General features: G+C 45.2%; 3 protein-coding genes across 3 annotated transcripts in view; all 3 read left to right on the forward strand.

The window, feature by feature from the left end:
- LOC309562616 (uncharacterized protein) overlaps positions 1 to 24,462 on the forward strand; it is a 679,009-nt gene that overhangs the window by 641,140 nt on the left and 13,407 nt on the right.
- Positions 1 to 24,462, forward strand: part of LOC309562707 (uncharacterized protein) — a 66,844-nt gene that overhangs the window by 20,125 nt on the left and 22,257 nt on the right. The window lies entirely within an intron of this gene.
- On the forward strand, positions 1,101 to 13,365 carry LOC309564129 (uncharacterized protein; the record flags this gene model as incomplete). Its single annotated transcript, XM_082268758.1, has 8 exons — positions 1,101 to 1,141; positions 2,960 to 3,097; positions 4,591 to 4,758; positions 4,845 to 4,968; positions 5,085 to 5,182; positions 5,272 to 5,502; positions 8,192 to 8,297; positions 10,997 to 13,365. Exons 2-8 carry the CDS (start codon positions 3,002 to 3,004, stop codon positions 13,363 to 13,365), a joined length of 3,192 nt encoding a protein of 1,063 aa, XP_082124884.1. The 5' UTR covers positions 1,101 to 1,141; positions 2,960 to 3,001.

Here is a 24,462-nt window from a genome sequence, read left to right on the forward strand (position 1 = left end):
GTTACGGTGCACACAGTCGCTTCAACTTGCTTGCTGGGAGCGGAAGCAGGCAGAGCTCTGTGAAAACCGGAAGTTAGTTCACAAAGGGTAACGTCCCTGCCTCACATATTCATTTTGTTTTCGTCTGTTAACGAAAACGGATTTAATTTTTGTCATAGTTTTCTTCAGTGGACAAAAATGTGCTGTGCTTTTCATTTTGTTTTCATCACTGTAAAAATTCCGCTGACTTTTTTTTTTTTGTAGGTAAAATGTTATGATCAATAATTTTATTGCAACATTTTATGTTGATATTTTGTTATTTTGTTTTTTTGTGTATGTGTATTACTATTTTGTGGAAAATTATAATAGAAGAGATATTGAAAGAAAAAATTCCGCTGACGAAAACTTTGACGAATACGTTTTCGTTGACAAAATAAACAGTGAAAATGTAGAACAGGGGTCTTCAAGCCCCAGGAGGAGGTGTGGATAGAGAAGAAAACAAGTCAAAGGACAGAGCATTGGGGGACCACGATGAAGTCCTGGCCACCTTCAACCTCCTCTAAAACTAGTTTCAGCTACCCCATCCCACCCAGACAACAATCCAGGACTTATACAATCAGAATGACCGGGAACTCTCAACACAGCTTGAAAGGTAAGCATGTCCATTAACGTGTCCTACTGCCCTATAGTGATGGGTAAAGTAGTGATTTCACATGGTGGTCTCTTCTACGTTCTTACGCACTTAGTTTGAAGACTCCTGTTCTACAGCTTCACTGTTTATTTCATCAACGAAAATGTTTTCGACAACGTTTTCCAGTTGCCCTCCAGTTGTTCAGGAACTACAGTTCCCATCATGCCTAGTCATATCTGCGAATGTCAGAGTTTTACAATGCCTTATGGGATGTGTAGTTCCACAACAGCTGGAGGGTCGTAGTTTGAAGATCCCCGATGTGGAACAAAGCCATCAAGGACTGCAGTCCCTATCATCGACACAAGGTGGCGCTCTCACCGAGAACACACACAGGAACTCTCTATGATTCCTATGGACTGGAAGTGATGTCGTTACAGACAGGAAGTGATGTCAGGTATAAATAAGAATTTCCGGGGTAAGAGGCGAGTCGGGAGGAAGTAGAGAGGAGACGTTGCTGGGACAGACGACAAGGTAGTAAGATAATTTAGGAGTAATAATATGCAAATATAATCATTTTACACGACATAAATCAATATATATATATATCTTATATCTACTTCCATTCCAAACTCACATATCGATATTTATTACATAATCAATAGATAGCTTTTTGCTGCAATTATGGAGCCCATCAATATATACCCTATGCACAAAGTCTGGGTTTATAAGTGTTATATGGATCTACCAGAACTGGGAGCTAATTTACTGAGCAACAGGAGAATGAAAATGATATAAAGAAGACACATCTGAAGCTGCCCTACGATGGTTGCGTAAGTATGTAGAAGAGACCACCATGTGAAATCACTACTTCACCCTTCACTGTAGGGCAGTAGGACACGTCAACTGACACGCTTACCTTTCAAGCTGTGTTGAGAGTTCCCGGTCATCTTGATTGTATAAGTCTTGGATTGTTGTCTCGTTGGGATGGGGTAGCTGAAACGAGTTTTAGAGGGGGTTGGAGTTGGCCAGGACTTCATAGGGGTCCCCCAATGCTCTGTCCTTTTGACTTGTTTTCTTCTCTATCCACACCTCCTCCCGGGGTTTGAAGACACCTGTTCTACATTTTCACTGTTTATTTCGTCAACGAAAACGTTTTCGTCAAAGTTTTTGTCAGTGGCATTTTTACAGTGACGAAAACAAAATGAAAAGCACAGCACATTTTTGTCCACTGACGAAAACGATGACAAAAATTAAATACGTTTTCGTTAACAGACGAAAACGAAATGAATATGTGAGGCAGGGGCGTTACCCTTTGTTTGATCTTGATTGTATGAGTCTTGGATTGTTGTCTGGTTGGGATAGGGTAGCTGAAACTAGTTTTAGAGGGGGTTGGAGGTGGCCAGGACTTCATAGGGGTTCCTCAATGCTCTGTCCTTTGACTTGTTTTCTTCTCTATCCACACCTCCTCCCTGGGTCAGTTGATTGTCCATGGCTTCTAATACCACCTCTATGCTGATGACACCCAACATTATGTCTATACTCCTCAGCTTACTCTTCAGGTTCCTCACCCATCACTAACCTACCATCTGACATATCAGTCTGGATGACCCACCACTTCCTCACACTTAAGCCCCGTACACACGATCAGATTATCGAATGATCTGTCGTCCGTTTTTTGTGGCATGCTAGTCTAATGTGGAAAGTGAAGAGGTTTTTTTTTCATAGGAATTTTCCCGTACGACAGAATTCTACTTCAGAAGTGATGTCATGTGTTGGATTGTTTTGTATGTGTTCTTTTGTCTCTGAGCATGCCTAGTCTTGCTCTTAAGATTTTTTTCCTTCGAAAACTGTACTAATGAGACGAAAATCGGACGTTGTGTTGAAGGACGATAAAAATTTTATAGCCCGCACATCAGGATTTTTTCGGCCGAAAAGTCGGAGTCGGCTGTCGAAAGCACCATACTAACAATCCGAAAATCAGTCGTCGGACGAATTTTCCATACAGATTTTCTTATCGTGTGTACGGGCCTTTAGTCTTTCCAAAACTGAACTCATAATATTTCCTATGAATGCTAGACAGGAATACAAAGAGGTCATTGTAGTCTCCTGATATTAGTATTAAAATGGTTTTCAATGTGTTTAAATGAATTATCATCGAGAACTCGGCTGGTAGTAATAATCCTTTCCCCTGATAGAGATGATGTAAAAGGGGAATAGGAGAGTCTTGGGATGGAGGACCTAACCATTGGTTTTCTGTGTGATAATCAGAACATGGAATACGCTCCGCACTCCAGGGGCTTTCTCTACAATCTGAAATTCTGAGATTTTGAATTGATATAAAAATTTCAGGTAATAATCTATCTTCGAAGAGGAGCATCCTGTACAGATGACATGACCACCTCATTGATGATGGCCAAGGACTGGAGTCACAGCATGGAGAACATAATAAACCTGAACCTGGAGATCGTCTACCTGCTGACCGGAGAGGTGAGGGGGATTCTGGGAGGTCACATGACATCACTCTTATCTCTATTAATAAAACACAGACCTGACCGGAGAGGTGAGGAGGATTCTGGGAGGTCACATGACATCACTCTTATCTCTATTAATAAAACACAGACCTGACCGGAGAGGTGAGGAGGATTCTGGGAGGTCACATGACATCACTCTTATCTCTATTAATAAAACACAGACCTGACCGGAGAGGTGAGGAGGATTCTGGGAGGTCACATGACATCACTCTTATCTCTATTAATAAAACACAGACCTGACCGGAGAGGTGAGGAGGATTCTGGGAGGTCACATGACATCACTCTTATCTCTAATAATAAAACACAGACCTGACCGGAGAGGTGAGGAGGATTCTGGGAGGTAACATGACATCTCTATTAATAAAACACAGACCTTACCGCAGAGGTGAGGAGGATTCTGGGAGGTCACATGACATCACTCTTGTCTAGTCTGGTCAGTAGTCCATGTTCTTATTGTAGACCTGTAGATGATGTCAGATGATTGATATCGGTTTATCTTTCTCCTGATCTGTAGGATTATGTTGTAGTGAAGAAGTCTAGTGGGGAGCCAATCTCAGGAGGATGCAGCCGGACCCAGAGCCCCACCACGGTGCCTCCCCCTCATTCTTCCATACCTGAGAGGAACAAAGAGCAGAAGATCCTGGAACTGACCACCATGATGGTCCATCTGCTGACAGGAGAGGTGAGCAGTGCTGGGAATTCTGGGACATTATCCAGTAACAGACAAGGGATGTGTCTGGATGGTGACTGTATCATTGTGTGTGTCAGGTTCCTATAAGGTGTCAGGATGTCACTGTCTATTTCTCCATGGAGGAGTGGGAGTATTTAGAAGGTCACAAGGATCTCTACAAGGACGTCATGATGGAGAATCAGAAGAGTTTTATGAAAATTGTGGGGAATAAGAATATGTTGAACCTCACCCTGGAGATCCTGAGCCTGCTGACTGGAGAGGTGAGTGTAATGATGGGGGTAATGTTTGACTTTGTTGTACACTGGGATGTTTTTTTGCTTTGTCTATTAGTCAGGTTTTCTTTAATCCCTCCTGACTCCGGAATAGACTTACCTCTCTTTCTGTCCAACATTGGGGGCCTTTATCTATTCTCTACCCCCGTCATCTCCAACATGTCCTGCTGCACCTTTACTCCCATTACCCCAACCCCCCCACCCTCAGTACCCGACCACCCTCAGTACCCGACCATACAGGCTCACTTCTATTGTATAACACAGGACTGTGAAGTAGTAATGAAAATTTTGTACCGGACATGACACGACGAGGAGATATTACAAAGCCCCTACAAGATGGAGAAGCCAGGACCCCATTACCATCCTCCCACCTCTATCCTTTATACCTGAGAGAAAGAAAGAGCAGAAGATCCTGGAACTGACCAACATGATGATCCATCTGCTGACAGATGATTGATATCGGTTTATCTTTCTCCTGATCTGTAGGATTATGTTGTAGTGAAGAAGTCTAGTGGGGAGCCAATCTCAGGAGGATGGGGCCGGACCCAGAGCCCCATCATGGTGCCTCCCCCTCGTTCTCCCATACCTGAGAGGAACAAAGAGCAGAAGATCCTGGAACTGACCACCATGATGGTCCATCTGCTGACAGGAGAGGTGAGCGGTGCTGGGAATTCTGGGACATTATCCAGTAACAGACAAGGGATGTGTCTGGATGGTGACTGTATCATTGTGTGTGTCAGGTTCCTATAAGGTGTCAGGATGTCACTGTCTATTTCTCCATGGAGGAGTGGGAGTATTTAGAAGGACACAAGGATCTCTACAAGGACGTCATGATGGAGAATCAGCCGCCCCTCACATCACCGGGTAAGAGGAGACTTTATTGTAAAGGAGAGAGCAGTACGGAGGATCCACCTAGATCCCCCATCATCTGATAAACACATAGAAACAATGTATTCAGTCAGTGTGTGTGTTTCCTACAGATGGATCCAGTAATGGGAACCCACCAGAGAGATGTCCCCGTCCTCTGTATTCCCGGGATTCCACACAGGAAGGTCACACCATCCCTCACCATCATCAGGTAGATGAGGAGCAATCACTGATAGTATCATTAGGATCTGTACATTATCTGCATTGTTACCATTGATGTCATTTTTATTATATATTCAGAGTGGAAACCTGAGAGATTCTAAAGTTGTTGTTAAAGACGAGAGAAAAGAAGGTAATGAGGAGGATGGGCGGATGAAAGAGATTCCAGAGATTCCAAAAGAACACATAGATCTGTACCAGGACACCATGGTGGAGTCATCCAGCTACAGAAACCCACCAGAGAGATGTCCCCGTCCTCTGTATTCCCGGGATTCCACACAGGAAGGTCACACCATCCCTCAATGTTATAAGGTTGGTTGGACGGAGAATCTAGAACACAGACTCATGGAGACGATGTGTGGATTTCTTATCTGATGACACAATAATAAAGATTATATTTTACAGATATTCTCTCTCATTTTCTTGGTTTAGAGTGGAGATCCAATTGATATAGAATCTGACGTTACATCAGAAGAAGAAGAAGAGGATCTCTACAAGGACGTCATGATGGACAATCAGTCACCCCTCACATCACCGGGTAAGAGGAGACTTTATTGTAAAGGAGAGAGCAGTACGGAGGATCCACCTAGATCCCCCATCATCTGATAAACACATAGAAACAATGTATTCAGTCAGTGTGTGTGTTTCCTACAGATGGATCCAGTAATGGGAACCCACCAGAGAGATGTCCCCGTCCTCTGTATTCCCGGGATTCCACACAGGAAGATCACACCATCCCTCAATGTTATAAGGTTGGTTGGACAGAGAATCTAGAACACAGACTCATGGAGACGATGTGAGGATATCTTATGTGATGACCAGTGGCGGCTGGTGCTCAAAATTGTTGGGGGGGGGCGCAAACAGAAAAAATATAATAGGCATTGCTTTGCGGCAAAAAATTGAATGACTTTGAGGTCACAAAAGTGTGAAAGGGGCCGTCAGTAATCAAAGTATAGTGTGCCCCCTTCAATGCAGAGTTACCACAGCATGCCCCCATCAATGCAGAGTTACCACAGCATGCACCCATCAATGCAGAGTTACCACAGCATGCCCCCATTGAATGCAGTGACCAGCAAGCCCCCATCAATGCAGTGACCAGCGTGCCGTGCCCCCATCAATGCAGTGACCATCTTGCCGTGCCCCCATCAATGCAGTGACCAGCGTGCCCTGCCCCCATCAATGCAGTGACCAGTTTGCCGTGCCCCCATCAATGCAGTGACCAGCTTGCCGTGCCCCCATCAATGCAGTGACCAGCTTGCATGCCCCCATCAATGCAGTGACCAGCTTGCATGCCCCCATCAATGCAGTAACCAGCGTGCCGTGCCCCCATCAATGCAGTGACCAGCTTGCCGTGCCCCCTTCAATGCAGTGACCAGCTTGCCGTGCCCCCTTCAATGCAGTGACCAGCTTGCCATGCCCCCTTCAATGCAGTGACCAGCTTGCCTTGCCCCCTTCAATGCAGTGACCAGCTTGCCGTGCCCCCTTCAATGCAGTGACCAGCTTGGCGTGCCCCCATCAATGCAGTGACCAGCTTGCCATGCCCCCATCAATGCAGTGACCAGTGTGCCGTGCCCCCATCAATGCAGTGACCAGCTTTCCGTGCCCCCATCAATACAGAGACCAGCGTGCGTGCGTGCCCCCTTCAAAGCAGTGTTGCCCCCCCCCCCCGAGGCATCACTTCATTTACCTCCTGGGCTGGCTCTCTGTCACGACGACCGGACCGACTCACACTGGTGCCATGCCTGGCGTGCTGCTGCCGGGACTACTGAGACGAGATGACCTCTTCTTCCAGTTCCTCCTCGATGACACGCCGGCCCGCTGCTCCTCCTCTCTGACCGTCTGACGGCGGGTGGGAAGGTGATGACGTGCGCCGGGACGGTGAGTGACTGACGCACGCACCGCCCCCACGCGTCACGTCCCCTGGAATGTCCTCCTGTATTATTGGTCCAGGCTGGAGTCTGGACCAATCACAGCCAGGACAGCACTATAGTGGGGAGTGTCGGGGCGCATTGCTCTGCGCCCCAATGACCCCCAGAAGGCCGCCAATCGGCGCCTCTGCCTGGCGCACGTGGGGTGCAAAACCCCACCCCCATAGCCAGTAGTAGGTCCGGCGCCCCTAGTGGGCTGCAAATGTTCATTTTTTTTTTTTTTATTTCTTTTTTTTTTTTCTTTGGCACAGATTGGGGGGGCCGCGCCCCTGCGCCCCCTATGAACCGGCCGCCGCTGGTGATGACGCAATAATAAAGATTATATTTTACAGATGATATTCTTTCTCATTTTCTTGGTTTAGAGTGGAGATCCAATCGATATAGAATTTGAGGTTACATCAGAAGAAGAAGAGGATTTCTACAAGGACGTCATGATGGAGAATCAGCCGCCCCTCACATCACCGGGTAAGAGGAGACTTTATTGTAAAGGAGAGAGCAGTACGGAGGATCCACCTAGATCCCCCATCATCTGATAAACACATAGAAACAATGTATTCAGTCAGTGTGTGTGTTTCCTACAGATGGATCCAGTAATGGGAACCCACCAGAGAGATGTCCCCGTCCTCTGTATTCCCAGGTTTCAACACAGGAAGGTCACACCATCCCCCACCATCATCAGGTAGATGAGGAACAATCACTGATAGTATCATTAGGATCTGTACATTATCTGCATTGTTACCATTGATGTCATTTTTATTATATATTCAGAGTGGAAACCTGAGAGGGTCTAAAGTTGTTGTTAAAGAGGAGAGAAAAGAAGGGAATGAGGAGGATGAGTGGATGAAAGAGCCAGAGATTCCAAAAGAACACAAAGATCTGTATAAAAATACAATGGTGGGGTCATCCAGCTACAGAAATCAACCAGAGAGATGTCCCCGTCCTCTGTATTCCTGGGATTCCACACAGGAAGGTCAGATCATCCCCCACCATCATCAGGTAGATGATTGACAATTATTGGTAGTTAGGATTTATACACAAGCATGTTTGTTAAAACTAACATTTTACATTTTCAGAGTGGAAACCCTGAGAACTATAACATTGTTCTTAAAGAAGAGTTTAAAGAGGAGGATGAGGAGTATTTAGAAGGACACAAGGATCAGCCACCTCTCTCCTCTTCGGGTAAGAAGAGTAAATATACTTCACTTTCATTCCTTGTTTATCTTCGTCATTTCAGGTCGATGTGTCCTCTATTAGACTGAATAATTTTTAATTGTCTTTTAGTAGTTGTAGTGAGACAAATATAAGAAATAGACCTATCCAGGTAATGATTAACTGAACCTGGCCATTTGGATTGAAAGTTTAGTCCGTCAATGATAAAATAGTTTCCATATAAGAGGTCTATCTCCATACCTCAATATAATGTCATGTTCCCAACAAATGAGGAGGACGTACTGTATATACCATATGAAAGGTCCATTTCCATACCTCAATATAACGTCATGTTCCCAACAAATGAGGAGGAGATACTGTACACCATATGAAAGGTCCATTTCCATTCCTCAATATAACGTCATGTTCCCAACAAATGAGGAGGAGATACTGTACACCATATGAAAGGTCCATCTCCATTCCTCCAATATAACGTCATGTTCCCAACAAATGAGGAGGACGTACTGTATACACCATATGAAAGGTCCATCTTCATTCATCAATATAAAGTCATGTTCCCAACAAATGAGGAGGAGATACTGTACACCATATGAAAGGTCCATCTACATTCATCAATATAACGTCATGTTCCCAACAAATGAGGAGGAGATACTGTACACCATATGAAAGATCCATCTCCATTCCTCAATATAACGTCATGTTCCCAACAAATGAGGAGGAGATACTGTACACCATATGAAAGGTCCATCTCCATTCCTCAATATAACGTCATGTTCCCAACAAATGAGGAGGACGTACTGTATACACCATATGAAAGGTCCATCTCCATTCCTCAATATAACGTCATGTTCCCAACAAATGAGGAGGAGATACTGTACACCATATGAAAGGTCCATCTCCATTCCTCAATATAACGTCATGTTCCCAACAAATGAGGAGGAGATACTGTACACCATATGAAAGGTCCATCTCCATTCCTCCAATATAACGTCATGTTCCCAACAAATGAGGAGGAGATATTGTACACCATATGAAAGGTCCATCTCCATTCCTCCAATATAACGTCATGTTCCCAACAAATGAGGAGGACGTACTGTATACACCATATGAAAGGTCCATCTCCATTCCTCCAATATAACGTCATGTTCCAACAAATGAGGAGGACGTACTGTATACACCATATGAAAGGTCCATCTACATTTATCAATATAACGTCATGTTCCCAACAAATGAGGAGGAGATACTGTACACCATATGAAAGGTCCATCTCCATTCCTCAATATAACGTCATGTTCCCAACAAATGAGGAGGAGATACTGTACACCATATGAAAGGTCCATCTCCATTCCTCAATATAACGTCATGTTCTCAACAAATGAGGAGGACGTACTGTATACACCATATGAAAGGTCCATCTCCATTCCTCAATATAACGTCATGTTCCCAACAAATGAGGAGGACGTACTGTATACACCATATGAAAGGTCCATCTCCATTCCTCAATATAACGTCATGTTCCCAACAAATGAGGAGGACGTACTGTATACACCATATGAAAGTTCCATCTCCATTCCTCAATATAACATCATGTTCCCAACAAATGAGGAGGAGATACTGTACACCATATGAAAGGTCCATCTCCATTCCTCAATATAACATCATGTTCCCAACAAATGAGGAGGAGATACTGTACACCATATGAAAGGTCCATCTCCATTCATCAATATAACGTCATGTTCCCAACAAATGAGGAGGAGATACTGTACACCATATGAAAGGTCCATCTCCATTCATCAATATAACGTCATGTTCCCAACAAATGAGGAGGACGTACTGTATACACCATATGAAAGGTCCATCTCCATTCCTCAATATAACGTCATGTTCCCAACAAATGAGGAGGAGATACTGTACACCATATGAAAGGTCCATCTCCATTCCTCAATATAACGTCATGTTCCCAACAAATGAGGAGGACGTACTGTATACACCATATGAAAGGTCCATCTCCATTCCTCCAATATAACGTCATGTTCCCAACAAATGAGGAGGAGATATTGTACACCATATGAAAAGTCCATCTCCATTCCTCAATATAACGTCATGTTCCCAACAAATGAGGAGGAGATACTGTACACCATATGAAAGGTCCATCTCCATTCCTCAATATAGCGTCATGTTCCCAACAAATGAGGAGGAGATACTGTACACCATATGAAAGGTCCATCTCCATTCCTCAATATAACGTCATGTTCCCAACAAATGAGGAGGACGTACTGTATACACCATATGAAAGGTCCATCTACATTCATCAATATAACGTCATGTTCCCAACAAATGAGGAGGAGATACTGTACACCATATGAAAGGTCCATCTCCATTCCTCAATATAAAGTCATGTTCCCAACAAATGAGGAGGAGATACTGTACACCATATGAAAGGTCCATCTCTATTCCTCAATATAACGTCATGTTCCCAACAAATGAGGAGGAGATACTGTACACCATATGAAAGGTCCATCTCCATTCCTCAATATAACGTCATGTTCCCTACAAATGAGGAGGAGATACTGTACACCATATGAAAGGTCCATCTCCATTCCTCAGATCTATGTCCTACCGTTGACTATTTAGACCTTCATACACAATGACTGCAGAACATGAACAATCTAAATTTGTTTGGTAATAATAATATTTCTCTCTAACAGATGGAGGTGATGTTGGAAATTCCTCTGATGATGACTGGGAAGATAATCAAATCAAAACAAAATCTCGGGGAGTAAAGCCTTTTAGGTGCCCGGAGTGCGGTCAAAGTTTTACACAGAAAGATACCCTGCGTCGACACGTGAGAGTTCACACCGGTGAGACTTATCCCTGTGAAGAGTGCGGGAAATGTTTTCCGCAGAAATATAAACTCACAGAACACCTTAGAAAGCACACCGGAGAAAAGATGCATACGTGCACAGAGTGCGGGAAAGGTTTTTTGCATAAAGGTAAACTTGTGAGACACCTGAAAATCCACACAGATGGTGGCCCGTATGTCTGTCCAGAGTGCGGCCTGAGCTTCAATCAGAAAAGCGATTTTTGGATCCATCAGAGAGTCCACGTAGTCAAGAGTTTTTTGTCATGTTCGGAGTGCGGGATTTATTTTGATACTCAAACTGAACTTACCATACACCAGAGAGCCCACGCCGGTAAGGAGATCTTCTCATGCTCGGAGTGCGGGAAAGTGTGCGTGAGTAAATCCCGTCTTATCGTACACCAGAGAAGTCACACCGGGGAGAAGCCCTTCTCCTGCTCCCAATGCCAGAAAGCATTTGTAGTAAAGTCAGAACTTGTCATACACCAGATGAGTCACACCGGTGAGATGCCGTTTTCCTGCCCAGAGTGCGGGAAAGGTTTCACGCGACACGGGAACTTAACTAATCACTTGAAAGTCCACACTGGGGAGAGGCCGTACTCCTGTCCGGAGTGCGAGAAATCCTTCAGTCGGAGAGCTGAGCTTGTTATGCATCTGAGCGATCACACAGGCGTGTATCGCTTTTCATGCTCAGTGTGCGGGAAAGGTTTCTCTCATAAAGGAAAACTCAATGTACACGAGAGAACTCACAAGGCTTTCAAACAGCACGGGAACTCATCTAAAGTCCACAATCAGGAGAGGCCGTTCTCCTGTCCGGAGTGCGAGAGGACCTTCAACCGGAAGAATGAACTTGTCATGCACATGAGCGATCACACAGGGGATTATCGTTTTTCATGCTCGGTATGCGGGAAAGGTTTCTCTCATAAAGGAAAACTCAATGTACACGAGAAAACTCACGAGGCTTTCAAACAGCACGGGGACTCATCTAAAGTCCACAATCAGGAGAGGCCGTACTCCTGTACGGAGTGCGAGAGATCCTTCAGTCGGAGAGAGGAGCTTGTTATGCATCTGAGCGATCACACAGGCGTGTATCCTTTTTCATGCTCAGTGTGCGGGAAAGGTTTCTCTCATAAAGAAAATCTCAATGTACACGAGAAAACTCACGAGGCTTTCGAACAGCACGGGGACTCATCTAAAGTCCACAATCAGGAGATGCCGTACTCCTGTACGGAGTGCGAGAAATCCTTCAGTCAGAGAGAGGAGCTTGTTATGCATCTGAGCGATCACACAGGCGTGTATCCTTTTTCATGCTCAGTGTGCGGGAAAGGTTTCTCTCATAAAGAAAATCTCAATGTACACGAGAAAACTCACGAGGCTTTCGAACAGCACGGGGACTCATCTAAAGTCCACAATCAGGAGAGGCCTTACTCCTGTCCGGAGTGCGAGAAATCCTTCAGTCGGAGAGAGGAGCTTGTTATGCATCTGAGCGATCACACAGGCGTGTATCCTTTTTCATGCTCAGTGTGCAGGAAAGGTTTCTCTCATAAAGGAAATCTCAATGTACACGAGAGAACTCACAAGGCTTTCGAACAGCACGGGGACTCATCTAAAGTCCACAATCAGGAGAGGCCGTACTCCTGTCCGGAGTGCAAGAGGACCTTCAACCGGAAGAATGAACTTGTCATGCACATGAGCGATCACACGGGGGATTATCGTTTTTCATGCTCAGTGTGCGGGAAAGGTTTCTCCCATAGAGGAAAACTTAATGTACACGAGAGAACTCACGAGGCTTTCAAACAGCACGGGGACTCATCTAAAGTCCACAATCAGGAGATGCCGTACTCCTGTACGGAGTGCGAGAAATCCTTCAGTCGGAGAGAGGAGCTTGTTATGCATCTGAGCGATCACACAGGCGTGTATCCTTTTTCATGCTCGGTGTGCGGGAAAGGTTTCTCTCATAAAGGAAAACTCAATGTACACGAGAGAACTCACAAGGCTTTCGAACAGCACGGGGACTCATCTAAAGTCCACAATCAGGAGAGGCCGTACTCCTGTCCGGAGTGCGAAAGGACCTTCAACCGGAGGAATGAACTCGTCATGCATATGAGCGATCACACGGGGGATTATCGTTTTTCATGCTCGGTGTGCGGGAAAGGTTTCTCCCATAGAGGAAAACTTAATGTACACGAGAGAACTCACAAGGGTAAGGGACCTTAAACCTGTTCAGAGTGCGGAGAAACGTACCTGGAAAATTCACATCTTCTTGAACACCTAAGAAGCAGCACAGGGAGATGGGGGGGGGGGGGTGAGGTTGGCGCCGGTGTTGCCAGGATGCTGAGCGGACTTGTGGCTGCTGAACTCCTCTTCCCCCCCCATCATGCTGACTTTATCCTGCTACAAGCCAGGACACTATATTGGTGATCCTTCTCCAGTAACCTGAGCACCTCCCCCCCACCTTTATCAGGTCTCCCGTCAAGCTGAAACCAACTCAAACTCCAGTGGCTTTTTTCCCGCACTTACCCAATGGTAGCCATCTTGGAAACACCGACTGAATGCTGGAGAATTTCTCTGCAGCCGGCTACGGAGGAAGGCGAAAATGCCGAACCTTCCGCTGCATCCATAACTACCTGTAAATAAACACTGACGGAGAAGATGGATTCTCTCTCTCCACTGATATCAGCTTTATTATGGCACTTTTCCACTGCAAGTACCGGCTCGGCCCTGCTTGGCCCGGTTTGCTTTTCCACTGCTGGTACCGCATGGTACGGTGTTGGAACGGTTCAGTACGGTACGGTATGGTTTGCTTTTCCACTAAAGTAGTACTAAAGTTAAGTGGGTGGGATAACAACGGGGTGGGTGGGATTCTCTGACCAATCAGTGGCTAGTAGTGACTGCATGCAAAGGATTGTGGGATATGGTACCGGGTATGGTACCTCTTGGAACCACAATCGAGGTGGTACTGTTTTTGAGAGCCGTACCGTTCGGTTCCATGCAGTGGAAAAGCGCAGCCGTACCGAACCGAACCGTTCCGTTCCGACATTATACCATGCGGTACCAGCAATGGAAAAGCACAAAAGCGAGCCGAACTGTTCGGTTCCATGCAGTGGAAAAGTGCAGCCGTACCGTACCAAACCGTTCCGTTCCGACATTATACCATGCGGTACCAGCAATGGAAAAGCACAAAAACCGTTCGGTTCCATGCAGTGGAAAAGCGCCTTTTAGAAAGGACCCGGCCAAATTCAGGACACATCTCACTCTCCGGTGGAAGGGATCGTTGGAACTGGCTCTATTAAACCTCAAGTAAAAGCTCCACAAGACAAATCGGTTGACACTGAAGACAGGCCCCGCTGCAATAATCTTCAAGTGTTGACCATACCGAAAAAGGGGAGGAAGGCCCCATACCTGCTGAATTATCCGAGACCTTCCAGATCTTCCACTGACCTTTGTGGTAGAGAAAGCGCATCACGTTCCCCCGACACTTCCGATCCCGGGAGTCCTGAGACCCTTCCCTGATCCGATTACTCAACTAGACTGAATGCTGAAGAATTTCTCGGCAGCTTGCTACGGAGGAAGTCGAGAATGCCGGACCTTCCGCTGCATCCATAACTACCTGTAAATAAACACTGACGGAGAAGATGGACTCTCTCTCTCTCCACTGATATCAGCTTTATTAGAAAGGACCCGGCCAAATTCAGGACAAATCTCACTCTCCGGTGGAAGGGATCCTTAGAACTGGCTCTATTAAACCTCAAGTAAAAGCTCCACAAGACAAATCGGTTGACACTAAAGACTGGCCCTGCTGCAATAATCTTCAAGTGCTGACCATACCGAAAAAGGGGAGGAAGGCCCCATACCTGCTGAATTCTCCTAGACCTTCCAAATCTTCCACTGACCTTTGTGGTAGAGAAAGTTCCCCCGACACTTCCGATCCCGGGAGTCCTGAGACCCTTCCCTGATCCGATTACTCAACTACTTAGACCAGGACGGGATCCTATCCACTGCCTGAACCCGCCTAGGTCCTGTTTTTACCTTGTTTCCAAATATCCATTAGGGGAATGTGTGCCAGGACAAGGTCATCTAGATCAGTGTTTCTCAACTCTGGTCCTCAGGGCCCACTAACAGGCCAGATTTTAAGTATTACCTTGGGGAGATGCAGACTAGAGTGCTGCAATCACTGAGCAGAAAGTTATATCACCTGGGATGTATTTCAGTTATCTTGCAAACCTGGCCTGTTAGATGGCCCTGAGGACCAGGGTTGAGGACCACTGATCTAGAGCCTCGGGCAAACATGCCAAACTGTGCCCCCTAAGTATGAGCATTATGTGTCAGCAAAACCCCCCCCCCACACAACCACTGAGCGCTAATATGCATGCCCACCCCAAAGCATAAATTCTCCCTCCTCCCAGTACAAATCCGCCCCCCCCTGCTGGAATCCCCCCTCTCAGCACAACCCCCCCCCCCCCCCCGAAAAAAAAACTCCTCTTAGCACAAATCCTCCACCCCTAAAATTTCCCCTCCTAGTACACATCTTCCCCCCCCTATTTCGAATCCCCCCTTCCAGCACAAAGTACCCCCAAATCCCTCCTTCTCGCAAAAGTCCTCTCCATCCCCCCTGCCAACACAAATCCCCCCTAAATCACCACTCTCAGCAATCCCCCCCCCCAAATTTCCCCCACTAGAACAATACCTAGTCCCTGCTGGCCCCTCAAATTCCCCCTTCCAATCTCCTAGTGGCGCCCCCCCCCCCTCCTCAATTGATACCACAGTGCCCAGGGCAGCTGCCTCCTCTCCTGCCTACCCCTTGTTCCGGCCCTGCCTGGAGGAAGCCTACCCCTCTTTAAAGGCACAGGGATGCACATGACGGCCAGCAAGAGCACACCTGCCCTAATCTATCCACTGCTAGATGTGCTCCAACTTAGGAGACAATGTCTAGGTGAAGTGGCTAGAGGAACCATCAAGGAATATGGATCCAGCCCCTTAAAAGTTGAATTCCTGGAATTCAGCTACTTTGTAAAAACTTCAGGCATGGCATGAGTTAAGTCACGAGGGACCTTCGGCCTTGTAGACTTATCTCTATTTTTCTCATCTGACAGATTTATTGTGCTCTAGGACAGTGGTCCTCAACCTTGGTCCTCAGGGCCCACTAACAGGCCAGGTTTGCAAGATAACTGAAATACATCCCAGGTGATATAATTTGCTGCTCAGTGATTGCAGTACTCTAGTCTGCATCTCCTCAAGGTAATACTTAAAATCTGGCCTGTTAGTGGGCCCTGAGAACCGGAGTTGAGGACCACTGCTCTAGGAAGATAACTTCCGGAGCTCTGATGCTGCTCACTGTGGTCTCAGTTCCTTCAAGAGCAGAGTTGCTGGAACTACTATGCCCTCTTCTTCTTCTGCCTATTCACAGAAGCCTTTGTATTATGTGAACTCATTTGCAAAATACAAAGGCTTCTGTAAATGGGCAGCAGAGGGGAGGGACGGGCATAGCTGCTCTGTGTGCTTCTCTCCTCTCACAGCCAGAGTGTAGTTTCCCTGCACTAAACCTGTCTTATATAGGTAACAGAGACAAGTCCCGGGGGGGACATGCACCCAATTGGACTTCATTTACAGTGTGCCTGCACCTTTTTCAAAGTTGTGGAATTCCTGAAACTCCGCTTTAATATTCTCAAACAGATACATAATAAGGCCTGAATAGGATTCCCTGTCTGTGGTTCACCTTCCCAGGAGGGGGCGACGACAAATAACTGAGAGATGCTTTGATATCTTCAACATTTACGCTATAGACCACTAAATTGTGTTTTGCATTATTCTTCTTTTTCTTGTAGATTGTAAGTTGTCACAAGTGACCTCCCCTGCGTGGGCTGCGTCATTTGGATTATGTAGTAACCCTATTTCTCTTAAATTCTCAATAAAAAATAAAAGGAGAAAAAATGCACTGGCACTCAAAGGTAAATAGGGGAGAAAAAGGTCAAGATACTCAAAAGGTTAAATGAGATGTCTCAGTTTTTGCAGATGACACAAAATTAGGCAGGGCAATAACTGCACAGCATGGAGCAGATATCCTACAGAATGACCTGGACAAAATAACGGAGTGGGCAACGACATGGCAAATGAGGTTTAATCTGGAGAAGTGTAAGGTTTTGCGCTTGGGGACTAAAAACATAAAAGCACAATACACTTTAGGAGGGGAACCCTTGGGGGAATCAAAAATGGAGAAAGATCTGGGAGTCTTAGTAGAAGATAGACTAAGCAATAGCATGCAATGTCAAGCGGCAGCTTCCAAAGCCAGCAGAATATTAGCATGCATAAAGAAAGGGATGTATTCCAGAGATAAGACTATAATCCTTCCACTTTATAAAACTCTGGTCCGACCGCATCTGGAGTATTCTGTCCATTTCTGGTCGCCAGTCCTCAGGAGGGATGTGTTGGAGCTGGAGAGAGTCCAGAGAAGGGCAACTAAACTAATTAGGGGATTGGAGGACCTTAATTATGAAGAGCGTCTGCAATCGCTCGATTTATTCTCCCTGGAGAAGAGACGCCTGAGAGGGGACATGATAGCAATTTATAAATATCTCAATGGGGATCTCAGCTTAGAAAAAAAGCTATTCAGTTGAAGGGATTGAATAATGGATATGGTGCAGCGCTAACAATATTAGATCCACAGTCCATACATATGTTCAAATGGATAAAATAGATAAAATATAGTAGACAAAGTCCATCACAGAGAGTGCTCCAAAAGAAGGGAAACTGTCCACCACTTCAAACTTGGAAAAAGCCCCAAGTGCAGGAACCGCCACCAAGGTAATGAATGGCCCCTTACCAATACGCAATGACCCCCATTACAAGGATCAGTGTCAGCCTGTGTAGTCTAACCGGTGCCCAGATCGACATGTACCGATTCTTAGTGTTCCCTCAACAGCTCCAACCGGAACAGATGCACATGAGAAAGAGAGGGACAACTCCAAATAGTGAAGTACGTTCACAGGTTTTATTGAATAAAAGCAGAGTGGCAACTCACGTGTACATGAAGAACTAACAGCATGTCTCGGAGCTATACTCTCGGAACGTTGTTTCTAACCGAAGAAATGGCCGCCGTGGCTCCTTGCTGGTCTCAGCGCGACGTGCCGCAGGTTCCTCCTCCGACCGGTTTCGTCAACATGTGACGTCAGGGGGTGTGGCCTACGGCAGAGCGTCTATTCTTATATGCTGGATGAGACAAGGCGGGACATACTGCGTCCAATCCGGAACCATCAGGGAAAGGTCGCCCCATACCATCGACAGGAAGGAGACTAACCCAAGACCCGGAACCGGATGTATACCATTTGCATACCAATACCTGAAGTCAAACCCGGAATCGGACCCCGCAAACGGAAATGGACAAGTCAAATATTAATAAAGATCACAAAAAGTGTGTATGCTTTATAATTCAAAGGGCAAAACCTCTATTCAATATTTGATCTCAAAGGGGAAACCTCATTTATAAAAAGCTTCCAATAGGGGAAACAAATGAGTTACCAAGGAAACAATGCTCAAATCTGTCGTAGGAGACCTTACTCGAAAACACCGCCATCTAGCGGTCAGAAACAAGAATTCCTGAGAGTGCTCTGTGGCATAGCATACATTGACATGAAAAAGAAAAACTTTAGAACATAACCTAAAATGTAAGCAAAATATGCCAATATACATCAAAACATAACGGTTTTTAGCATCCTAAAAATAAGATAAAAGCAAATATAGCTTTCCCCAAATATAAAAACACGGATAAAAGTAGTAACAAACTGATAACCAAAATATCCAACAGTCTAAAATGTACTGACATCCAGTTTATCAGGCATTGTTGATAAAGGAATTGATATCCCAATCAATGTTTAACCAGTGAGGGGCATAGGTTTTCAACCGATAAATCCAGCTCGTCTCTAGTTGTGAGACGCCTCTGGTACGGTTACTACCCCTCCAACTACCCGAAAACTTGTCGATGCCTAAAAAGACAGTGCCTTTGGGGTCATTCCCATGGCATTCATCATAATGCCTCGAGACACTATGTTTCGGGAATGCCTTCAATATATTCGCCACATGTTCCTGTAAACGCACATGTAACTTCTGTATCGTCCGGCCCACATACTCGCGGCCACAAGGGCAACGTAGCAGGTAGACGACGTGACGTGTGGAACATGTGATGAACGGCTTAATCTTAACATTTTGTTGTGTAGCATTAGAAAAGAATGTCTCAACCCTCCTAGACCTGCAGGCATTAACCTTGCAGATGGCACAACATGGATAAAAGCCCCCTCTCTCTTGAAAAAAAGAGATGGTCTTAGGTGGATCTACAATATTGGGGGCCACTTGAAGCCTCAACGGGGGCACACCCCTAAAAATAACCTTAGGGGCTTCTGGTAATGCAGGTCCCAGGAGGCTGTCATTCTTTAAAATGTGCCAATGCTTCCTGATCAGTTTTTTTTACAGAAAAATGCTGAACAGAGTATGATGAGAAAAAGGCAAACTGAAAATCATCATTACTCTCACGCACTCGTGGTACCAACAGATCAGCCCTATTGCGGGAATCAGCCTGCATGAGGGCCGTTTCAAGTTCCTCTTCCCTATACCCCTTCTTCAAAAATTTGGACTTCAAGGAGCTAGCCTCCCGCAGGAAGTCGGCTCTGTTAGAGCAATTCCTCTTCAGTCTGAGGAACTGACTGACAGGAACGGACCTAAGCCACGACACGTGGTGGCAACTAGATGTGTCAATAAATCCGTTCCTGTCAGTCTCCTTGAAGAAAGTAGAGGTCTCCAGGGAACTGCCAACCACTTTGATCTTAAGATCTAAAAAGTGAATTTCAGATCTACTACTTTCATGCGCCAACCTGATACCTCTGTCATTATCATTCAGTGTGGAAATGAATGATTCGAGAGATTCAGAGTCACCATCCCACAGGAGGAGGATGTCATCGATGTACCTCCGCCAGAGAACTATCTCCGGTCTCGGAACGTCACCGATGACATCCTCCTCCCATTTGGCCATGAACAGATTGGCCATACTTGGCGCAAATTTCGCGCCCATGGCCACCCCCTTATTCTGCCTGTAGTATGTGCCATTGAACCAAAAAAAATTATGGGCCATGGCATAATCCAGCAGGGATAAGATGAAGCGACTCTGAAGACCTAACAAGGTGCTATGACCCAAAAAATACTCGACAGCCTCCCTTCCATGCTGGTGCGATATTACCGTGTAAAGGGATGAAACATCAGCAGTCGCCAAGATATAGGTATCCTTCCACTCTATGTCTTTAAGAATATTGATGACTCGCATAGAGTCCCTCAAAAATGAGGGAGTCTTGGTCACAAGGGGCTGAAGAAAGAACTCGATGTACTTACCCACCCGGGAGGTGACCGAATCAATGCCACTAATGATTGGCCTCCCGGGTGGGTTCACCGCGTCTTTATGCACCTTGGGCAAATAATACATTATAGGCACCCTTGGGGCGGATGGTACCAAAAAAGATTTTTCCTTCTTGGTAAAAAGTTTACGTTGAAATCCATCCTCCACCAATTCGACAAGTTCTTTCTTATAAGATGTCGTAGGGTTACCCCTCAGGGGAATATATGTGTCCCGGTCAGACAATAACCTATTCATTTCCCCATTGTAAGCAGCAGTGTCTAAAATAACTATTCCACCCCCTTTGTCGGCTGGCCTCACGATTATATCCTTATGCTCTTTTAAAGAGCAAAGTCCCCGTTCAAACATATGTGTTTGGTGGACCTTTTTGAGGCTCAGCTTATCCAAGTCCTTGGCAACCAAATCTCGGAACACAGTCAGAGTGGGAGCCAAAGGACCTGGAGGGTTGAATAGTGAGGCATTGGAAAATGAAGTGGACTTGATGCCCATATTATATTCAACTCTGGGGATGATGGGATTCCCCATCATGTGCCTTTTAATGCTCATTTTGCGCACAAATTTTTGTAGGTCTATAAAAGTGTCGAACTTATTAAGAGGTCGTGGGGGGGCAAACTTGAGTCCATGATTTAACACATGTTTCTCCTCAACGGAAAGAGAAGCTGAACTCAAATTAAACAGACCCTGATCTCTTAATGCCGACTTCTTTTTACTGCGGACCCTCCGCCCCCCTCTAGTCCCTCTCTTCCTTCCTTTTGTCTTCTGTTTTTTGGGGTACCCCCGTGAAAAGGGGTATTGTGCTGATTCCATGAACCTTGCCCCCCAGGAGGGTTAGAGTAGGTAGATGGAGGCTGATAGTATGCCTGTGTAGTCGGTGGCCGTTGGTTCCCTCTATTCTGATAATAGGGTCCATTTGGCTGAAAAGGAGGTATATATTCCTCTTGTTGTGGGTGCATGGTAATATATTGAGCGGCTCCCTGATAATCATCTCGGAGTGGAAAAAAACTATTTCCAGGGGGTTGCTGGCTATCTCCCCGTTGAGAGGCTACTTTCCCCCTACCTCTAGCCCTTCCACGACCTCGTCCCCGTCCTCTGGGCTGAACCCATGTCTCCGTTGTAATAAGAGGATAATGGGACTGGCCAGACCCCTCAACAACTTCCATTGGGGTGCTAGGTGGGGGTGCAAGCTGAGGGTGCTGTCCTGTACCAACATCAGCAGGGTCCCTATTGGATTGCCATTTAAAAACCAGCTGGCTCTGATAATCACCACTATCCCTTAGGAATTTCTTCCTTTTCTTGTTTTTCTGTTCTAAATCCTCCTTTTCTAAATGCTTTTTTAAGAGGTCAGATTTTTGTTTATAGAGGTCTTTAGATTTAAATTCCTCCAGTTTGCCTTTAATAACATTAATTTCCTCATCCAATTTTTTAAGTTTAAGCCGTTTCTTGGTTGCCATATAGCGTAATAATTTGAGCCCTGCCTTATTGAAGTATTGGTACCATTCGTCTATATCTAAGACATCGCTTTGTGGTGCCACCTCCCACCTCAGGCTTCTGGGTACCATACTTTCGGCAAGATATTTCTCAAAGAAGGCAATATCCCACCCCGTGTGAAGCTCAGTTGTCATGATGTTCTTGAGTCTCAAAAAGAGACCACTCATGTCATCTGCAGGCTCACTGGAGGTCGAGAAAATGCCTTCCAGGTTGATAGAGTAGGTCTTCCTGTACTCAAATACATCCATGATGGTACACGTACAGAAAAACCAACCAACACTGGTATGATGGTGCAAAGAAACCAAATGTGGATACCTACACACAACTAATCCTTACTCAAATTCAAAAAGCAGCAGCACATGTACTAATTAGCAAAAATATAAAAACTCGGGGATATTGCTGCGCTAAAATGTGAAGATAAAAACATACAAAGATAAAATACAATAAAAAGTCAACAGACTGAACGAAAGCAGCCGACACCTGATCTAGAATCAGAAATACCAGATCTGAAAAGCAATGAAAAAGGGATTGCATGAGGACTCGAGGGCATACAATGCGATAAGAGGAGAAGCGTTTTAACCTCAGGCAACGCAGGGGGTTCTTTACTGTGAGGGTTACAAGATTGTGGAATTCTCTACCACAAGAGGTGGTTTCTGCGGGTAGTATGGTGGCTTTCAAAAGACTCTTAGACGTACATCTCAAGGATCAGAACATTCAAGGGTATGAGAGATGATTACGGCCACACACACCTACACAGGTTGTAGAGGAGGGACTATTGTCTTTATTCAACCTCACCTACTATGTAATTATGTAAAAAAAAAAAAAAGATGTGATCTGGATTGGTAAGATATAGAACAAGAGTGCAGTCCCTATTATCTACACAAGGAGGCAATCTCACTTATATAGAGAGGAACTCACACAGGAAGTCTCTATGATCCCTACAGACAGGAAGTGATGTCAAGTATAAATAATAATTTCCGGGTAAGCGGTGAGTCAGGAGGAAGTAGAGCGGAGACGTTGCTAGGACAGACAAAGAGATAATAGGACATTATAGAAGTAATAATACGAGAATATAATACATCGCAATACAATCATAAATTAATAATATAAATCTGATTTCTATACACACATGTATTGATATTTATTACATAATCAATCATATCCCATTTTGAAACCCATCAATACGTACCCGATGTACCACGTCCTTGGGTTTATAATTGTTTTATGGATCCACCGTCACTGGGAGCCAATTTACAGAGCATCCGGAACATGGAAACGATAAAAAGAAGACTCATCTAAATCTGCCCTGTGACGGCCGTTTCATTACATGGAAGAAGCCACCTTGTGACATCACTACGTATGGCAGAGCACTTCATATATCACCGCTACCGTGTGACATCATTATGGATGGCAGAACACTTCATATATCACCACATCAGGTAGGACACGTCAACCATCTGACACACTTACTGCCCAAGCTGTGCTTTGTTGTTTCTGGACATCCGGTCAGTCTTTGGGATTGTATATGTCTCGGGTTGTTGTCATGGGTAGGATGGGGTAGCTGAGACTAGTTTGGGTTGGGATTAGTTAAGGTTGGAGGTGGCCAGTATTCCATAGGGGTTGCCCAAGGCTCTGTCCTCTACACCTCATTCTGGGGTCAGTTGATTGGCCATGGCTTCCAATATCATCCCTAAACTGATGACACCCATCTCCTCTCTATACTCCGTCCTCACCACACCCGTTCAGATTCCTCACCCATCACTAATTTACTATCTGAGATATCAGTCTGGATATCTCACCACTTCCTCACACTTTGTCTTTCCATAACGGAGCTCGTAATATTTCCTATGAACACAAGATAGGAATACAAAGGGTTCCTTGTAGTCTTCTGTTATTAGTAATGAAATGATTTTCAATGTGTTCAAATAAATGTTTAATTTTAGAATTTAGAACTCGGCTGTTAGTAATCATCCTTTCTCCTGATGGAGACGATCTAACAAGGAAGTACAAGAGTTCTGGATTGGAGGACTTCATAGGGATAACACAACCATTGTTTTTCTGTGTTTTAATCAGAATACGGACCCCACTCAGCACTCCAGGGGGTTTCTGTTCATTCTGAATCACACCCATTCTTAGATTCTACAGGCATATACAATTTTCAGTTTTTGAGGCATCTACGAAAAGGAGTCTCCTGTACAGATCACATGACCACCTCAATGATGATGGAGGAGGACCAGAGTCACAGCATGGAAAAGATACTAAACTTCACCCTGGAGATAATCTACCTGCTGACTGGAGAGGTGAGGAGGATTCTGGGAGGTCACATGACATCGCTCTTGTCTATTATGGTCAATAGACCATGTTCTTATTGTAGACATGTAGATGATGTCAGATGATTGATATCGGTTTATCTTTCTCCTGATTGGTAGGAT

Source organism: Pelophylax lessonae, assembly GCF_965119305.1.
Source record: "Pelophylax lessonae genome assembly, chromosome: 9".
Lineage (NCBI taxonomy): Eukaryota > Metazoa > Chordata > Amphibia > Anura > Ranidae > Pelophylax > Pelophylax lessonae.